The following is a 21712-nucleotide window of genomic DNA, read 5'->3' on the forward strand; positions in this document are numbered from 1 at the left end:
ATATTTGTCCAAAACTGAAACTTCCACCATGGATCATGGCTTTAGTTAGCGGCCCAATGTTCTTCTCTAACAATATGCATGCTCTAACCATTCTAGCGGTAAATCTCCCTTACTTCAGACAAGACGAACATGCATAGCAACTCACATGATATTCAACAAAGAGTAGTTGATGGCGTCCCCAGGAACATGGTTATCGCTCAACAAGCAACTTAATAAGAGATAAAGTGCATAAGTACATATTCAATACCACAATAGTTTTTAGGCTATTTGTCCCATGAGCTATATATTATAAAGGTAGAGGATAGAAATTTTAAAGGTAGCACTCAAGTAATTTACTTTGGAATGGCGGAGAAATACCATGTAGTAGGTAGGTATGGTGGACACAAATGGCATGGTGGTTGGCTCAAGGATTTGGATGCATGAGAAGTATTCCCTCTCGATACAAGGTTTAGGCTAGCAAGGCTATTTGAAACAAACACGAGGATGAACCGGTGCAGCAAAACTCACATAAAAGACATATTGTAAACATTATAAGACTCTACACCGTCTTCCTTGTTGTTCAAACTCTTTACTAGAAATTATCTAGACCTTAGAGAGACCAATTATGCAAACCAAATTTTAGCAAGCTCTATGTATTTCTTCATTAATAAGTGCAAAGTATATGATGCAAGAGCTTAATCATGAGCACAACAATTGCCAAGTATCACATTATTCAACACATCATACCGATTACTACATGTAGCATTTCCCGTTTCCAACCATATAACAATTAACGAAGCAGTTTCAACCTTCGCTATGAAAATTAAAGGCTAAGAACACATGTGTTCATACGAACCAGCGGAGCGTGTCTCTCTCCCACACAAGCATTTATTCAAACAAAAACAAAAATAAAAACAAACAGACGCTCCAAGTAAAGTACATATGATGTGACCGAATAAAAATATAGTTTCAAGAGAAGGAACCTGATAATTTGTCGATGAAGAAGGGGATGCCTTGGGTCTTCTTGAAATATGCAGGGATGAACCACCGGGGCATCCCCAAGCTTAGAGCTTTCACTCTTCTTGATCATATTATATCATCCTCCTCTCTTGACCCTTGAAAACTTCCTCCACACCAAACTCGAAACAAACTCATTAGAGGGTTAGTGCATAATCAAAAACTCACATGTTCAGAGGTGACACAATCATTCTTAACACTTCTTTATATTGCTCAAAGCTACTGGAAGTTAATGGAACAAAGAAATCCATCCAACATAGCAAAAGAGGCAATGCGAAATAAAAGGCAGAATCTGTCAAAACAGAACAGTCCGTAAAGACGACTTTTATTGAGGCACCAGACTTGCTCAAATGAAAATGCTCAAATTGAATGAAAGTTGCATACATATCTGAGGATCACTCACGTAAATTGGCATAATTTTCTGAGTTACATACAGAGAATTTTGCCCAGATTCGTGACAGCAAAGAAATCTGTTTCTGCGCAGTAATCCAAATCTAGTATGAACCTTACTATCAACGACTTTACTTGGCACAACTATGCAACAAAATAAGATAAGGAGAGGTTGCTACAGTAGTAACAACTTCCAAGACTCAAATATAAAATAAAAGTACAGTAGTAACAAGCATAGGAAGATAAAACAAGTGTAGCTTCAAAAATTTCAGCACATAGAGGGGTGTTTTAGTAACATGAAAATTTCTACAACCATATTTTCCTCTCTCATAATAACTTTCAGTAGCATCATGAGCAAACTCAACAATATAACTATCACATAAAGCATTCTTATCATGAGTCTCATGCATAAAATTATTACTTCCCGCATAGGCATAATCAATTTTAGTAGTTGTAGTGGGAGCAAATTCAACAAAGTAGCTATCATCAAATATAGGAGGCATATTGTAATCATAATCAAATTTATCCTCCATAACAGGTGGCACCAAAAGACTACTATCATTATAATCATCATAAATAGGAGGCATATCATAATCAAAACATAAACATTCTCCTCAATACCCGGAGGGCTAAAGAGATCATTTTCATCAAAACCGACCTCCCCAAGCTTAGAATTTTCCATAGCATTAGCAACAATAGTGTTCAAAGCATTCATATTAATAACATTCCCATTAGCATGCATATAAAGTTCCATGGGTTTTTTAATTCTCTCTTCAAACACATCATGTCCTAATTCAAGATAAAGTTCATAAAGATCTCTCATATTTTTGTTGTTTTCCATTATGCCTAACTAGTGTAAACAAGAAACAAAAAGATGCAATTGCAGGATCTAAAGGAAATAGCTTCGAGAACAAACACAATGGCGCCAGAAAAGTACTGTTACCTGGAACCGGAGTATGAGTGCCTTTTACCTTTCCTCCCTGGCAACGGCGCCAGAAAAGTGCTTGATGTCTACGGGAGCATCTATTCTTGTAGACAGTGTTGGGCCTCCAAGAGCAGAGGTTTGTAGAACAGCAGCAAGTTTCCCTTAAGTGGATCACCCAAGGTTTATCGATCTCAGGGAGGAAGAGGTCAAAGATATCCCTCTCATGCAACCCTGCAACCACAAAGCAAGAAGTCTCTTGTGTCCCCAACACACCTAATAGGTGCACTAGTTGGGCGAAGAGATAGTGAAATACATGTGGTATGAATAAGTATGAGCAGTAGCAACAGCGCCAGAAAAGTGCTTGCTGGCGTGTGGTTGATGGTGGTAATATTGTAGGCAGTAGAAACGCAGTAAAACAGTAAACAAGCAGCGATAGCAGTATTTAGGAACAAGGCCTAGGGATCATACTTTCACTAGTGGACACTCTCAACATTGATCACATAACAGAATAAATAAATAGATGCTAGACTCTACACCCTCTTGTTGGATGATGAACACCACTAACTGTGTAGGATTACACGAACCCTCAATGTCGGAGTTAACAAGCTCCACAATATTCGATGTTCATATTTAAATAACCTTAGAGTGCATGACAGATCAACATAACCAAACCAAGTACTAACATAGCATGCACACTGTCACCTTCACGCTACGAAAGGAGGCATAGATCACATCAATACCATCATAGCAATAGTTAACTTCATAATCTACAAGAGATCACAATCATAGCCTACGCCAAGTACTAACACGATGCACACACTGTCACCATTACACCGTGCAGGAGGAATAAACTACTTTAATAACATCACTAGAGTAGCACATAGATGAATTGTGATACAAAACACATTGCAATCATAAAGAGATATAAATAAGCACTTCACTATGCCATTCATAACAGTGAATAAGTATTCTGTGAAATATAGCCTAAGAGACCCACACGGTGCACACACTGTCACCTTTACACACGTGGGACAAGGAGTCTCCGGAGATCACATAAGTAAAATCCACTTGACTAGCATAATGACATCTAGATTACAAGCATCATCATATGAATCTCAATCATGTAAGGCAGCTCATGAGATTATTGTATTGAAGTACATAGGAGAGAGATGAACCACATAGCTACCGGTACAGCCCCGAGCCTCGATGGAGAACTACTCCCTCCTCATGGGAGACAGCAGCGTTGATGAAGATGGCGGTGGTGATGATGGAGAAGCCTTCCGGGGGCACTTCCCCGTCCCGGCGGCGTGCCGGAACAGAGACTCCTGTCCCCCAGATCTTGGCTTCGCGATGGCGGCGGCTCTGGAAGGTTTCTCGTACCGTGGCTTTTCCGTATCGAGGTTTTAGGTCGAGGAGGCTTAAATAGGCGAAAAGGCGGCGTCGGAGGGTCAACGAGGCGGTGTCACCACAGGGGGGCGCGGGCCACCCCTGGGCCGCGCCGGCCTATCATCTGGGGGGCCTGTGTCCCCTCTCTGGCGGCCCTCGGGTGTTCTGGATGCTTCCGGGGATTCTAAGATGCTGGGCGTTGATTTCGTCCGATTCCGAGAATATTTCCTTACTAGGATTTCTGAAACCAAAAACAGCAGAAAACAGCAACTGGCACTTTGGCATCTCGTCAATAGGTTAGTTCCGGAAAACGCATAAATATGACATAAAGTGTGCATAAAACATGTAGATATCATCAATAATGTGGCATGGAACATAAGAAATTATCGATACGTCGGAGACGTATCAGAGACCAATCATGCAAACCAAATTTTAACAAGCTCTATGTAGTTCTTCACTAATAGGTGCAAAGTATATGATGCAAAAGCTTAAACATGATCTATATGAGCACAACAATTGCCAAGTATCAAATTATTCAAGACATTATACCAATCACCACATGTAGCATTTTCTGTTTCCAACCATATAACAATTAACGAAGCAGTTTCAACCTTCGCCATGAACATTAAGAATAAAGCTAAGAACACATGTGTTCATATGAACCAGCGGAGCGTGTCTCTCTCCCACACAAGCATTTATTCAAACAAAACAAAAATAAAAACAAACAGACGCTCCAAGTAAAGTACATAAGATGTGACCGAATAAAAATATAGTTTCAATAGAAGAAACCTGTTAAATTGTTGATGAAGAAGGGGATGCCTTGGGCATCCCCAAGCTTAGACGCTTGAGTCTTCTTGAAATATGCAGGGATGAACCACGGGGGCATCCCCAAGCTTAGACCTTTCACTCTTCTTAATCATATATCATCCTCCTCTCTTGACCCTTGAAAACTTCCTCCACACCAAACTCAAAACAAACTCATTAGAGGGTTAGTGAATAATCAAAAATTCACATGTTCAGAGGTGACACAATCATTCTTAACACTTCTGGACATTGCACAAAGCTACTGAAAGTTAATGGAACAAAGAAATCCATTCAACACAGCAAAAGAGGCAATACGAAATAAAAGGCAGAATCTGTCAAAACAGAACAGTCCGTAAAGATGAATTTTTTAGAGGCACCAGACTTGCTTAGATGAAAATGCTCAAATTGAATAAAATTTGCCTACATATCTGAGGATCACTCATGTAAATTGGCAGATGTTTCTGAGTTACCTATAGAAAATACTACTCAAATTCGTGACAGACAGAAATCTGTTTCTGCGCAGTAATCCAAATCTAGTATCAACCTTACTATCAAAGACTTTACTTGGCACAACAATGCAATAAAACAAAGATAAGGAGAGGTTGCTACAATAATAACAACTTCCAAGACACAAATATAAAACAAAATTGCTGTAGTAAAATAAAAACATGGGTTATCTCCCAAGAAGTGCTTTCTTTATAGCCATTAAGATGGGCTCAGTGATTTCAATGATGCACTCACAAGAAATAAGAGTTGAAGCAAAAGAGAGCATCAAGAAGGAGATTCAAAACACATTTAAGCCTAACCCACTTCCTATGCAAAGTAATCTTGTAAATAAACAAATTCATGAAGCATAATGCAACAAGCATAGAAAGATAAAACAAGTGTAACTTCAAGATTTTCAGCAAAAAGAGAGGTGTTTTAGTAACATGAAAACTTCTACAACCATATTGTCCTCTCTCATAAAGATTTTCAGTAGCATCATGAACAAACTCTACAATATAACTATCACATAAAACATTCTTATCACGAGTCTCATGCATAAAATAATTACTACTCCCAACATAAGCATAGTCATTCTTATTAATTGTAGTGGGAGAAAATTCAACAAAGTAGCTATCATTATTATTCTCATCAAGTGTATGAGGCATAGTATAATCATAATAAAATTTACTCTCCATAGTAGGTGGCACCAAAAGACTACTATCATTATAATCATCATAAATAGGAGGCAAAGTATCATCAAAGAAATTTTTCGCCTCCATGCTTGGGGGACTAAAAATATCATGCTCATCAAAACCAGCTTCCCCAATTAAGCTTAGAATTTTCCATATCATTAGCAACAATGGTGTTCAAAGCGTTCATACTAATATCATTACTAGCACGCAAATAAGGTTCCATAGGTTTTTTAATTTTCGCATCAAACAATCCATGTCTTAACTCAGGAAATAGCTTCAAAAGCTCACTGTTACTTTCCATTATGCCTAGCTAGTGAAAAACAAGAAACAAAAAGATACAATTGCAGGATCTAAAGGAAATAGCTTCGAGCACTTACAATGGCACCGGAAAATAACTTAGTTACCTGGGATCGAAGTGTGAATGCCTTTTACCTTTCCTCCCCGGCAACGGCGCCAGAAATTTAGCTTGATGTCTACGCACGCTTCTATTCCTGTAGACAGTGTTGGGCCTCCAAGAGCAGAGGTTTGTAGAACAGCAGCAAGTTTCCCTTAAGTGAATCACCCAAGGTTTATCGAACTCAGGGAGGAAGAGGTCAAAGATATCCCTCTCAAGCAACCCTGCAATCACGATACAGGAAGTCTCTTGTGTCCCCAACACACCCAATACACTTGTCAGATGTATATGTGCACTAGTTCGGCGAAGAGATAGTGAAATACAAGTAATATGGATGTATATGAGTGGTAATAGTAATCTGAATAAAATATGGCAGAGAGTAAACATGCAACAGAATAGTAAATAAACGGAGATTTGACGTGTGGAAACAAGGCCTAGGGATCCTACTTTCACTAGTGGACACTCTTAACAATGATCACATAATAAAACCACTCTACACTCTCTTGTTGGATGACAAACACCATTAATTGTGTAGGGCTACAAGAGCACCTCAATGCCGGAGTTAACAAGCTCCACAACATTCGATGTTCATATTTAAATAACCTTAGAGTGCATGATAGACCAACGCAATTGTACGGAGTACTAACATAGCATGCACACCGTCACCGACAGGCTATGAAAGGGGGAATAGATCACATCAATACCATCATAGTAATAGTTAACTTCATAATCTACAAGAGATCACAATCATAGCTTATACCAAGTACTACATGATGCACACACTGTCAACCTTACATCATGGAGGAGAAATAGACTACTTTAATAACATCACTAGAGTAGCACATAGATTAATAGTGATACAAAGCTCATATGAATCTCAATCATGTAAGGCAGCTCATGAGATCATTGTATTGAAGTACATGGGAGAGAGATGAACCACATAGCTACCTGTACAGCCCTTAGCCTCGAGGGAGAACTACTCCCTCCTCATGGGAGACAGCAGCGGTGATGAAGATGGCGGTGGTGTCGATGGAGATGCCTTCCGGGGGCAATTCCCCGTCCCGGCAGGGTGCCGAAATAGAGACTTCTGTCCCCCGAATTGGAGTTTCGCGATGGCGGCGGCTCTGGAAGGTTTTCTGGTGTTTCGTCAATCCGTCTCGATGTTTTAGGTCAGGAGGCGTCTTATGGGCGAAGAGGCGGAGTCGGAGGGGCCACGGGGGTCCCACACACTAGGGGGGCGCGCCCCCTGGGCCGCGCCGCCACCACGTGTGGGGCCCCCAGGGCTCCCCTCTGGTGCCTCTCTGGCTCTCTGGAAGCTTCCGGGAAAAATAAGGTTCTGGGCGTTGATTTCGTCCGATTCCGAGAATATTTCCTTTCTAGGATTTCTGAAACCAAAAATATCAGAAAACAGCAACTGGCACTTCGGCATCTCGTCAATAGGTTAGTTCCGGAAAACGCATCAAAACGATATAAAGTGTGAACAAAACATGTAGGTATTGTCATAAAACAAGCATGGAACATCAGAAATTATAGATATGTTGGAGACGTATCAGTTGTTCATACTTGAATCATCTATTGTTGAATAGATCACGTTGCAATTTACTCATACATGAATGTTGTTCAGAATATGAAGATAGTGACGAGGTTGGTAGCGACGACGAGTCCTTCCACATGAAGGGTCATCACATCTAGATGAGGCTCAAGTCGGGTAAACTCGACAGCCGCTGGGCTCGATACGTTTACATGTGCCCCTTTTGTCATAGGTGTATCGGCGCCAACTTCTACAACACCATGATGCATGCTGAAGCCCTTGGTTCCACCCTCCCTAAGTGGGAGAGAATGTCAACAAGTATGCCTTCATGGCTGATCACAAGGCGTTTGGGATTCACTAGCACAACCTAGACATCGAGAGGAATGACATACCGCCTCCCAAACCCAAGATGTTGAAGACCAAGGGTCTAGGCAGCAAGAAGGAGAGGAAGAGACATCCGCCGGAGCCGATGAGGACGGGTTGAGGAATATGTTATTGATGCATGTTGACTCTGTACTCTCTGTGTGTGTTGCTTCTCCTTAAACATCTTATTTTGTTGAAATCAGGGATCCCTTGCAATTGTGTGTCGACTGCTCTAAGTAGCCTATGTTATGAACCTTTATTGTTGATGTATACATATGCTAGGTTACCTTATTATGTCTGCACTTCTTTCTAGATGTTTTCTACCAAATTGGTATAGGTAACCTAGAGAGAAAGATAAGCTGATCTAGTTTTGCTACCAAAGTGAGCAAAAAAGAATGAATGATGTGAGCAAGAGAGAGTGTGTTTTCATTTGTTTTCCAGAAAGAGAGACATGAGGTTAATGAGGCAGATAGAGAGAGAATGTGCTCTGATTTATTTCCCAAATTATCTAGGGGCATAGCATATCTAGTGATCTCACATTCTATGTGATACCATGATACCATTTATCAAAATTTAAATTTTCAAATATCAAAAATTCCAAAATAAATTCTTGAATATTTATGGGATATGTATTTATCAACCCCAAAATTTTAAGAATAAAATTCGAAATCCACACAATGATATAAAAATGAAAATTCCAACATAAACAGTGTCACAAAAAGACGAAAACACAAAAAGGCACTATTCATGTATCAATTTTTCTTTTTTGTTTATGTATTTCAAATTTGCTTTCGAAACTTCTAGGGAATGTAAACACACATCTTATGAACATCTATATTTTTTTCTAGAACATTTTGACGTATGTATATAAATTTGAATTATCTAGGTTGGTATCATGGTATCACGTAAAGTGTGGAATCACTAGATATTTTACCTATGGAGGTGAGCTAGACATGGTCCTATGATGATCCACACACCGCGGCTCCACACGTTAGAATAATGGTCAATGTTATATACCCCACGACAACATGCGTTTGACCTTCTTGTGAGAGTTTGAGACAAGAGATTGGGCAAAAGTGATGAAAAATTTAGAGGATGAGTAAAAAATAATAGAACTAACAAACGAAGGGCACAAAAATAGGAATCCCTAGAAAAATATGTGTTGACTTTATCATATGTTAGTCTATATCCGACACGTTATCGGCATGAAACGTGTCAAAAAAGTTACATAACTAATAATATTTTGTTAAATTCTAGCTGTATTGTCACAGTAATTATGTTGATGTCGGTTAACGTGATGTCTCTAGTTCACATCCATATGTTTCTTTTAGTATATATAATAGATATAATAGATTGAAGTGAAAAAACATAGCTTTTAAGTTTTAGACCGTTACGAAATTTATGCATTTAGAGAATGTACTTGCAATGTTTTGTTAGGAAGCATATGACAATTCACGAGTTTACAGGGACGTTATTGATCCAGCATGTAAATTGGATGAGACTAAAAAGTAAAAACATGTTTACTACTGTATCCGAGAGTTGTAAGGGGGCATGGTGTTTTAGCTCATAGGTCTAAATACACCTATTAAAAAATATTTTAAATTTATTTTAAATTGTTGAAAAATTATGATGAAAAATCCTGGATGTACATTTATACATTCTATGTTCACTCACAAAGTTTGTGAAAAAAAGTCATTTTGTATAACCGACGTAAAAAAGATAAAAACATGTCACGTAAAAATCTATTTTGAATCACCGAAAATTGTCTTTTTTCACACAGCCCATAAAAAATACTTCTTTGGGAAACTTAGTATGAACATAGAATGTTAAGATGTACACCTAGATTTTTTTTAGAATTTTTAGACATTTTGAAATTTACTTTTTAGACAACGGACATCTATGAGCCAAAGATGATTTCTCGGTATAAGGGGACTATTTCCAACATTATTATATTGTAATAACTCGTCAGAAGATTTTAACGGACTCCCGCTTTGAATTGGTATCTTTGATCATGTCTCTCGGTTCAACCTGCACGCCCCTTCATTAGTCCCTCAAACATAAACATTGTTGGAGTTTACACTCCTAATTATGGCTAGCCGATGCAAGTGAAACTGAGCTTTGGTCCCTCCTTTCGTTGGAGGGACAGCGGGATGCCATGGTTTCTGAATGTATACGGCTCCAGATGATCGCTCAGAATATCTTGTGCCAGCCTGGCTGGCGTCATACTAGAAGGCTATGTTGACGTGTAGTCTTAGTATGTCACGTTTTTTCTTTTCGCTGGTTGATTTTTTTATCAATTATTTGCTATGTTTCAGTGTTCTGAATTGTAAACTATACAGATGTTGATTTTTTTAATAAAAAACCATGTGCATCATCATGGTGCAGAAGCCGGGTACAACCCCATTTCGGAAAAAAAAGAGTCAACTCAGCGGATGAATTACAGAAATTTCCTAATAATTCTTTATATATATCGCGCAGTATGAAACGATCGAGCGTCTTCAGCTCAGAGCGGTTGCCTCGTCGGTCGTCGTGCCGCGTCTACCGTGGTTGTATGACTGTCCGGCCGAGCCGCACGCTTGTTCCACCGAGCTGGTAGCGCTTCAGATCGAACAGTGATTGGAATACCACAGCAGCCAGTCCTCTCCTTAAATCTGAGACAAGCTCTGCAAGTCACCAGCCTGCATGAACAGTCTGACCCAGAAATCCATCTCGTTGTTGCTCGAGGTCGGCGAAGCACAACCGAAGGGGTCGCCGGCTTCCATGGAGCTGTCCACCGTCATTGCCAGCGTCTCCGACCAGAAGCTGTCGTCGATCTGGAACTCGCCCGAGGTGAAGCTGCCCGTGTTCTCCACTGACGTGGCCATTGAGTCGTCGCTGTCGGACGACGTCGACAGGGACTGCTCCGGCGACGAAGCCGGCTCGGAGGCCGGGCCCTCGGATGCAGCCACAGCAACAGGCTTCTTGGGTTTGCGCTTCTGCGCACTGGTTGCGCCTTGTGGTTTACCTGAAGACTCAAGTCGCTTCTTGAGGTGCGTGTGCCAAACATTCTTGATCTCGTTGTCGGTTCTCCCCGGCAGCCTCGCGGCGATCGTCGACCATCTGTTGCCGAGCATGGTGTGGAGCTGGATGATGGCGTCCTCTTCCTCGCTGCTGAAGTTGCCACGCTTGATGTCCGGGCGAAGGTAGTTGATCCACCGGAGGCGGCAGCTCTTGCCGCAGCGCAGCAGCCCGGCCTGCTTCGGGAGCGCCCGCCAGTTGCTGTGCCCGTGCTGCTCGATATGAGCGACCAGGGTCATGTCCTCCTCCGCCGTCCACGGGCCCCTCTTGAGACCCATCTTCTCGCAGCACGGCGCCCTCCCCATTGCTAGTGGTAGCAAGCTCACTTGGCTATTCGTGGGAGCTGTGTGTGATGGATCAGTTCTTCGGTGGTGTTGACGCTGGGGCAAGGGAGTTGGATGCTCGGAAGAAGAGGGTGCGTTTGGGTGATGGTGTGTATATTGCGAGGCTTTGGGCTATTTATATATGATCGGCGCACGACGAGCAGACGGCAGCAAAACGTGGTGAATTAGGGAAGCTGCGTACGCAGCAGGTGTGAGGGGGACAAACGAGGGAGAAGATAATAGTACCGTTCTCTGCAACTTGTTGCAGTATTTTTTTTATCGTTTTGGATGTATTCCTTGTACGTTGCTTGTTTGGTTGTGTAGTGCTAGATCCCTTTTGTATTCTAGTTAGGAGGGTCAATCATGAGCATGTGCGCTCCAACGTCGCTATGCTTTGTTGTATCAGAAATTCAGGATGGATTAGTCATGGCCTGTTGGCATGTGCATTCCTTGCAGCTTGATTTTTCTCAATAGTTGGCATGCATTCCTACTTGCTACAACAATACTCACATTCAGAGGGGCTTCTTCAAAAACTTGATTCATCTTCAGCAGATACAGTCTACAGTATTTTGATTGATTACCACATAGCAGTTTACATGCCCGAAGACTCTGATTATTACTCAAAAAGTAAGCCCCATGTCGACAAACTAAGAAATTTGAAGACCGTTTCCTCACGTTTATCCTTTCGGCCGGGCCGACTGCCTAATTATGAAATGGCAAGTTGAATCAAGTGAGATAGGCGACCATTTCAGCGGAGCTAATGTTCACTTTCACATTGCCGGAAGTCTCTCAGCAATCGTTCTGGATTTGCCTCCTGTAAAGGAAAACGGAAAGGCAGCATTATAGTTTCATTCTTTCACTCTCCTTGGGACGAACCGTATGGTCCGTATCGTTGCAAGATAAAGCAAAGTGCACGGCGGATCTCTGGCTATTTCTGCCTGCCTATCTTTCTGAATGGGTTCAGTCGTCAGTGTGCTTCTAAGTTCAAACTGCTTTTTGCCTTTGAGACTTTGTATGATATGATCATCAGGTGGGAAATTTTAGACAAGGCTGATTCAATCAAAGTGGAGTTTCTCAGCTGATTTGGTCCTCGGTGAGTCGTAGAAACGGTGCGATTTGCTTGGGATTGACACGCGGTTCGAGGCGTCATGAGCAAAAAAAAAAAAAACGCTTCTCTTAGAAAAAAAAAACTGAACCCTGATCAGTTCAACAAGGATAGACACAGCTTTGCGGCTTTCATTGATCAATCAAGACAATATTAATATGTTGCAAACTTCTTAACTTATCTCATGGACGCTTTCAATGTTACTTTGTGACGCAGAACGTATGAACTGGTACACATATCTGCAAGATTAATTTGCTAACCAAGTTTGGTATATAGAAAGGGATGCAACTCACAATGTATTGATTGGGTGCATATGGGGTTACATATATAGGCCACGTCTTCCACTATACAAGGAAGGAGGCGGACCCAATAATAAATACAAAAATATGTATTGCTATACATAACTACAGAAGATACACATCCGTATATACAAGGATATGTATCTCAACACCCCCCGCAGTCGAAGCGTCGCCTGATCGAACGCATAGACCAGACCGGAACTCCTCAAATGATGTCGTAGGAAGACCCTTGGTCATGATATCCGCAAATTGTTGGGAGGTGGGCACATGAAGTACTCGAATGTGTCCAAGGGCCACCTGTTCCCGAACAAAGTGGATGTCCAACTCAATATGCTTGGTGCGGCGATGGTGGACCGGGTTGGCGGAGAGGTAGACGACGGAGACGTTGTCGCAAGACGCAATAGACCACGGTGGCTTTGGCAACAGGACATGAGAGCTGAATGAGGAGTTGCCGCAGCCAAGAGACCTCAGCAACCGCCTTAGCAACAGCCCGATACTCCGCTTCGGCGCTGGGGCGAGAGACCGTGGGTTGTCGCTTAGACGACCAGAAGATGAGCGAAGGTCCGAAGTAGACGCAGTAGCCAGACGTGGAGCGACGCGTGTCGGGGCAGCCTGCAAGATTAATTTGCTAACCAAGTCTACAATATTAATGGTCTAAAAAGATATAAAAGATTAATCACATTGTAGCCTTGCTGTTGATGAACTGGTGGGCACATATCAGCTTTGTCCAAGTCTCTTGTTTACAATAAGCGCTGCAGAATCCACTTGCTATGAATATGTGGGTGATGGAACTGGCATTGTAGCTAAGTCCAGGCTGAAACAAATATATTCACAGATCGAGGATGAAAAAAAAGATGTTATTTACTTTTTCACTCCAATGACAATGGAACAAATACTTCAGTTTTAAAAATGAACCCAAAACATTTATTCATTTCCTCCTTATTTTCATAGGCCTTGAAGCATTGTCTTTCTTTTCCGGAAAAAATATACTACTTCTTTTGTTCAAAGTTTGTGCAGTGGTCAACTTAATAAAGACAGGCGTCAACTTGCACCACCTTACTTCACTATCTATCACCATCTGCTGAATAATGGATGAGGAAAAATATTAGAATATGTGATACTAACAACTAAAGAAACTATCAAGATCTAAACAGCTGAAAATGACGCCACCGTGCGCCGCAACGAAGACCCGCTCAACGCAGCCTCAACCAAAAGTCATCACAACTCTAGTCTAGGAGGAAAGGTAGACGGATTCCTGAGAGTCCCGTACAAAATACCATCGCGTCCCTATCGTGCATGCATCAGACAGCCAATATCATGGCGAAAACAATCGATCGGTGTACGCAGGGGAATCGAGCTGGCTAGGGCAAGTTCGAATTGGAGTTCTCGATCAGCACGACATGTCGCTCTGAAATGGTGTATTGCTGTGCGACAAATTCAGCTTGATACAGTAAATGGATTCGATCTAACCTTTTCGGGTCAATACTGGGGCATGGCCTGAAGATTTTTCTTCCTCTTGGCCAATGGCAATCCAGCCTTGTAAGATGAACAAGAAAAAACACCCTGAGCTCCCGAATCATCCGCAGAAAAAAAACACCCTGAGCTCTTGAACCATAAGCATTCTTCTCTGGATTTACACCAAAGCAAGCTAGGTTAGTTGGCCAAGACGTGCCCATTGATTCATGACCAGGAGAGCGGATGTAACCGTCAACTATTAGAGCGTGATTGATGAAGAGGTACGCCTAGCTCTGGCAAGACGAGCTCATGAAAAAACAAGTCGTACTCTCGCAGAGATAGGCTCGACAGTACGAGAACATGGTGTTTGGTTGTCTGCATTGACATGGCAACACGTAGCCACACCCGATAGTGATTCGGTTTGGCTGCATGTATGGTGTTGTATATGGTTACCTTATGGAAGGATTGGTGGGATTACCTCGCACTTGCAAGTACCATGATTTTCGTTCCTCGCACTTGTAAGTACAATGATTCACAAAACAGAAAAGTTCCAACATTGAAGTTGCATCAAAAGGTGAGCCTCGGTTACCAAATGAAATTGAAATTGATCGACCATGCATGAAGAATTTTGCAAAATCAATCCTGATAAACTTCGACCGAAACCATAAAACTTCAGAGGTATTGTTGACAAAAGTTGGAAACTATCAAGAAAATGGAATCACCTAATCCATCTAGAACTTTTTGTGTGGACAGCATCACAAAAAAAAATTGGAGAAAAAAGAATATGATGAAAAGAGAGTATGGTGAAAGGGAAGCACGAAACACCGAGACAAAGAGATAAACACATAGACATGGAGAGTGCATATATCATAATAAGGTCATAACCACTTTGTCTATGTTTTTCCAAACAGAAAAATTCACGGCATGAAAGTCATGCCAAGCGACTAGATGAAGCTACTACCAAAAATAAATTTTAAAAAGTAGGCAGCGAATTTAAGTAAATTGATATCAATAAACTCTGAATGGGGAGGCAAAATTTGAGAGTTACAATCACCCAAAGTTGAAATCATTGATGGGATGGAATCAACTCGTCGATTCAGACCTTTTGATGGCAAGGTCTCGTTGTACTGAAACAATTTTGTTAACATGAGAGAAGGTGAAGTAACAAAAGGAGCTCGAGAAGGCAATCACAACTTCACATGTTTTTCACATGAGGCCAGGGGCTCGAGCTCAACCTAGCCTGATAGAAACGGCTAATTCGGTCATTCATCTCAACGCTCTTTAGAGTTTGTGCTATGGGCTTTGAGCTTCGTGCCTAGACAAGTTCGAGGCCTCCTACATGTAAGGAAACAAGTCTCAGTTCTGTATAGTCAGCCAATCCAAGCAACTAAATATCAAAACCAAGAGAAAAACCTATATCAGATGGTCTAGTTGGATTGATGTAGGTAATGAATCACAACATTATCCATCTAGAATGTATATAATCCTTTTGAAGTTTAATATAACATTTTTTATTATTCACCCATGATTATTGTGTTTTCACACTAATTACTATTGATTTTTCTATTCAAGTTAGGAGGCATGTTCCTTTGTAATGATGAGATGTATTTTACAACTAGCCCTATTTGGCTTTTGAACTTCTTTCAATACTTATGTTAGTTAACATATTTTCTATGCACTGTGACAAATGTTATAAGGTATTCCTTAGTTATGATTCTCCCTCTTGCTAGCATTTCTTCGTACGGAGCATGGTATGTTTGCTTGTACATCCAAATCTTTCAAGCAAAAGTTTTCCCACTTGTGTCCACTATATCTACCTATACACATTTTTTGCCATTCCAAGAAAACCGTCGTCATCATCCCAAATTTGTAAATCTTATCCCTTTTTTGTTTTCTTGTAGCTCATGAGAAATTATTATGGTCGGACACTCCATGAACTTCACGTGTTTTTCACATCAGGCCAGGGGCTCGAGCTCAACCTAGCCTGATAGAAACGGCTAATTAGGTCATTCATCTCAGCGCTCTTTAGAGTTTGTGCTATGGGCTTTGAGCTTCGTGCCTCGACAAGTTCGAGACCTCCTACATGTAAGGAAACATGCCCCAGTTGCGTATAGTCAGCCAATCCAAGCAACTAAATATCAAAACCAAGAGAAAAACCTATACCAGGTTGGTCTAGTTGGATTGATGTACATAATGAATCACAACCTGACACATCTAGAATGTATATAGTCCTTTTGAAGTTTAATATAACATTTTTTGATTATTCACCCATGATTATTGTGTTTTCACACTATTTACTATTGATTTTGCTATTCAAGTTAGGCGGCATGTTCCTTTGTTATGATGAGATGTATTTTACAACTATCCCTATTTAGTTTTGAACTTCTTTCATTACTTATGTTAGTAGTTTGTCCTTGATGACTATTTATTAACATATTTTCTATACATTGTGACAAATGTTATAAGGTATTCCTACCTTCTATTATATTCTAAGACAAATAGGATCAATATTCCCTTTTTTTTATTGAGCTCAACTTAAAATTCTCAAGAACACGAGCTTTTTTCACTACGCCACATATTATTTTTAATGACAAACAACTTTTGAATATACCAAAATTTTCATGTATTACTCTCGGATGACAAAATGTGTCCGTCATTAGGTTCATCATGGAATATCCGTCATAGATTACTTTCTGGTGATATATTATATTTGTTTGTCATTGTCAAACCTACAATGGATGACGATTATTTATCCATCATCAATGATATTCATGGATGACAAACATATTTTCCATGTTAGATAGGAAAATATGTCAATGTCTAACTTATTATATGACAAATGTTCCGTCATTGTCAGATAGTCGGTGAGATTTAGGACTGGTCAAAGATGCTGACGTGTCCCCTGACATGTGGGTCCCATGATGATTACGTGGCATATGGCATGTGGGGCCTTTTATGGTGACTTGGTTGCTCAAATTAGGGTTTAAAATGTTTACGTTGCAATTGACATGTGGGTCAACAAATATGATGTGTCAATTGACATGTGGGCCAAGCAATATGACGTGGCAATTGACATGTGGGCCAGCCTTGTTCATGTGAGACATATCAGAACACACATACAACAATCCAAACAATTCAATATATTTTATTATAGTAACACCACTGATATAGGAAAGTCATCTGAAGAGTATAGCTGATTTACAATCTTCCATCAAATATTATTTCTACCTAGCCATATGCATATAATTTTTGGAACACAATTTCATACTACTTATTTTAATACATGACAGACTAGACATTTGCCACGAGGATATTTGTCACTGAATATGATATCTGGCGTAGTGTTTATATGCGCAAGTTTACAAATGTTATGACATCGTGCATGGTAAAATATGTCTAAAATGATTTTCCGATATACTGCTAACATGATGAGAATTGGTTTCAGATAATTTTTTATAATTTTTAAAATATATTTTATATTACTTATAAATATAGTGATGCAGAGTGTTTTTGCATTCGAAGGATATTAAACTTGATAAGTTCTTTTCTTTTGTCCACCTACATACTCGAGAATGAGTATGCCTGGATTAAGCATAGAATGTTGATATATTCAAAATGTATCTAGTCCTTTTAAAGTTTAATATAATATTTTCATTGTTATCTATGGATTACTAATATTTATTGTGTTTACACCACTTTCTATTAACATTTCTATTTATGTTGGTAGGCAGAAACTGCCTTTTCATATTTAATACTTACATGTATTTTGTAGAAGTGCAAAATTAGCGAAACAAAATTTGTGAAACATGTATTAGGATAAAGAGTACCAACCGAATGCGGGTACCAGGAGGCCCACAAGGGGAGATGGGGAAATGCTAATGGTCGATACACCCCTCCCCCTCATGTCACGTCCCGTGGGTCCCACTCCCTGTTCATCATTTTGCATCTTCATATTAACCTCCGTGTTAACCTAAAAAAAACGTAAATGCAAGTTGTGTCATTTTTCCTTATTCAAAATGGTTTGATAAAAGGAATAAATATACAAGAAACTATCCACTAGCGAAGCAAGTTTGGATTGAGAAAGGCTTCTTGAATCACCCACAGTCGCATCTCCATCGCCTCTAGCATGATGAATAGAAGGTAGTACACCCCTCGACTATGGCTTTGTGGCATTAGCTTGATTATTTTTCGTGTATGTGTACCTTTGATGGTGGACCCGTGTTTCATGGTATGATTTATTTAGTTGCATTTTTTCATGATTATCTTTGATATATTTGTAGATGCATTTTAATAGTACGATTTATTTAGTTGTAAGTTTTTTCATGCTTCCCTTTGATTTATTTGTGGATTCGTATAAATGGAATGGAATTTCTCAAATTTCACACAGGAGAATTCTTCCCTGCCTGTGTTTGCCCTTAATGAATTGATCCATTGAGGTTTGCTTTATATCTGATTGGTTCTCTAGAAATAAGGAGCCTCGCAACCTTTACTTTGTATCGGACCTTTCCCGGAGCCACCGACCTGCAGTTCTCCTTAAACTTCTGTGTTTCACCGGAATTCGTTTATTTTGTTTGTATCAATCCAGAAGATACGTTAGTAGCAGGGATGGTGTGAAATAGTACAAGTGTATCTTGTGAATGATTGGATCAGTGGTAGAAAGACTACAACCACCTCTATAGATACAAAAAAGAGGATATGTATTGTATGAGATCAAGATTTGATGCCAAACTTCATGTCATATACAGTTAAGTTAAAGCTTTGTACTTAGCACTTGATCTATGGCATTGTGTGGACATAGGTTCTTAGGGGGGCATTAGCTTCATACATGCATGGATGTGGGGTATGGTGACATTAGGATGTGAGGCCCATGTGAATCGAAGTTGACATTCATGCTCGTGTACTTGTATTTATCATGTTTTCCTCATATCTACGATTGCTATTTTGTGTTGCCATGTTTCTAGGTAGGAGAGATAAAGTGAACCCATCAATATTGGTCTATTTTCCTCATGAGAAACATCATTTACTAAACCTTACTAGTACTTATAATTCCTTTAATTAATTCATCCAAAATACAAAAACACTTTATGAGTTGTCTTATTCCACTCTTTCACTCTGATGTAATCAATAGATACTTGTTCATGTTGGGGACATCAAGGTAGAATCTATAAAAGTTTTGGAGATTTCCTAAGAGAATAGACAACTACATAATATTCCTTGAGTTTGATGTTAAACCCCGAGTCATTTTTTTGATGAAAAAGTCTCCTATCGCTACAAAACCTTACCTTGGGACCCAATAGTTGGTAGCTACGATTTTTTGCTGCGACCATGACCTTATAGTAAAATTTAGGAATTGCTAGTTTCAGTTTGTTGCAATATATCACACAAACTCTTTCCAAACAGAATGCCCCACCATCTTCTTCATATCTAATGGAATATTGGTTGTTGGATTTGCTACCACCACCCTCCAAACTTTTCCTAAATAAGACACATCTAGATCTCCTAATAAATTATCATCTAACCTGTAGAACATGCCTAGCCTCTAATGCTTCCAATGACAATATTGTGCCGCCCATATAATTTTACTTGCCACACCAACACCACCGTCGGTTTTCCGACATACTAGTCATCCCTCTATGCACGGGGGCATTTGACGAGGGGTAAGCTTGACAATGCCCATAGATTATGGACTTGAGTTTTGGGAAGAAGCCGTCAAGGAGAATCCGGGAGCGAGATTGGCAAACACAGAGTTTACCTAAGTTCACGCCCCCCTAGTGGAGGATCGCTACATCCTACAAGGAATCCAGTATATGATCATAGCTGTGTTATAGGGAGCCGCCGGAGGTGGAGTTGTGTCTGTCTAATATGATGTAATCTAATATGTCCCTCAAGGGGTGTCCCTGGTGGCTTTATATACGCAGCCATCTAGGGTTACAAGTGTTATTCTAGATCCCTCTTTCTTGTACTCAGAGTCGATATTACATGTGGGTCTAGTTTGTTGAGTCAGCGTGTTGGGCAAAACCAGGTAAATGAATCAGTGGGCACCCGATGGGTACACCCACGACAGCATGTTTCTTCCCTAGTTCCATAAAACTAACACTGAGATTCTTCATCGCATTGGTGAATTCCACCAACTCTATGGACACCGCTCGGGTGGCCGCGTTTTTTCACCTTGGCTTGATATTGGCACCGAAGCTCTATGGACACCGATCTAGTCAACGGGACAGGTGAGGTAGGATTGAGATGAGGTGGGGGTGTCGTGGAAAGATAAAGACGTTAGGACCACAACGAGCAGAATTAGGTGCAGTGTGGCTTTCAATTTTTTTGTGGAGGATAAAATGTGGATGAAAATGTGAGGAGATACATGTATAGGCTCCATAAAAAAGGTTGGTGCCTAGTTGGGATGATATAAATTTTCCAATGGTTTGGTGCGACTTCATTATTACTTTAGTGGGGCAACATTATAAGCGCCTCTTTAGTTTGCGGAAATTTTAATATTTGGGAATATAATATGTTAGGAGTTCGATGTTGTGGCTATTTGTAGCCTATTTAAATGGACAAGAAATTGCATTTGGATGAACCACAAAAATGAAGGAATGTGTTTGAAGGCTTGGGTGTCAGCTAGGGTTGTCACTAAAACAATGAAAAACCCTATGAGGTTGGACTTAAGATTAAAAAAAAAAAAATAGCATGCAAAATAGGTTGTAGGGAAACTTCTATGGATTATAATCCAACAAAGCAAACAACCTCTAGAGTGAAAATATAAATAATTGATCCTACAAAATTCCTATAAAAATCCTTTTAACCAAGGTCATATTTGGTTTGTAGAATTTTCAAATCACTTGATAAATATGCCATGATATGGCTTCCTTTTGGATGGATCCAAATTTATTTATTAACGACACATAAATATAACAAGAAGCCTCTAAAATAAAACAAAATATAATCTAGTCCCTGGGGATACTTCCATCCTTTTCCACCTCGCATATTCCGGTGGTGTTCCCATATTGCCGCTCTTGGATCGCGGCATCTCTGTTGGAAAAAGAAAGTGGTACCCAAGCAGGCAGCCGTGAAGCCACAAATGTTTTTCGGAGGTATCGGTAATATTGACCCAAAGGATCCACGACATACAAAACAACAACAACTTTGGTTCGATCCCACATAGACGTTCGCCCAAGTCCATGTAATAATCTGGTCGGCATCATTTTTTTGTATCACCACCGGCCTGGTTGGGACAGAACCAACACCTCATAGGGATAGGCAAACATGTCCGCCCAACCTCGTCTATAGATCCGAAGGCTCACTCATCATTGAAGTAAGATCAGAAGGCAAGGAAGACATTACTAAGCACCACCGCCACCACAGTCGGAAGGGACGAAGCGACGAGAAAACGTGATGGCATGACATGTTGAATCCCACTGGAATTGGAAACACATGAGAATGTGCAAAATATGTCGTTAGAATGCATCACAGGAAAACACGAGAATCTTTCTAAACGATTTGTTATAT

At 40.3% G+C, this 21712-nt stretch overlaps 1 protein-coding gene across 1 annotated transcript; it reads right to left on the minus strand.

Moving 5' to 3' along the window:
- Positions 1-10284: 10284 nt before the first annotated feature.
- Positions 10285-11473, minus strand: LOC127307046 (transcription factor MYB30). Its single transcript, XM_051337739.2, has one exon. The coding sequence runs from the start codon at positions 11327-11329 to the stop codon at positions 10613-10615; it is 717 nt and encodes a 238-aa protein (XP_051193699.1). The 5' UTR covers positions 11330-11473; the 3' UTR covers positions 10285-10612.
- Positions 11474-21712: the final 10239 nt, after the last annotated feature.

Source organism: Lolium perenne, chromosome 6, assembly GCF_019359855.2.
Source record: "Lolium perenne isolate Kyuss_39 chromosome 6, Kyuss_2.0, whole genome shotgun sequence".
Taxonomy (NCBI): domain Eukaryota; kingdom Viridiplantae; phylum Streptophyta; class Magnoliopsida; order Poales; family Poaceae; genus Lolium; species Lolium perenne.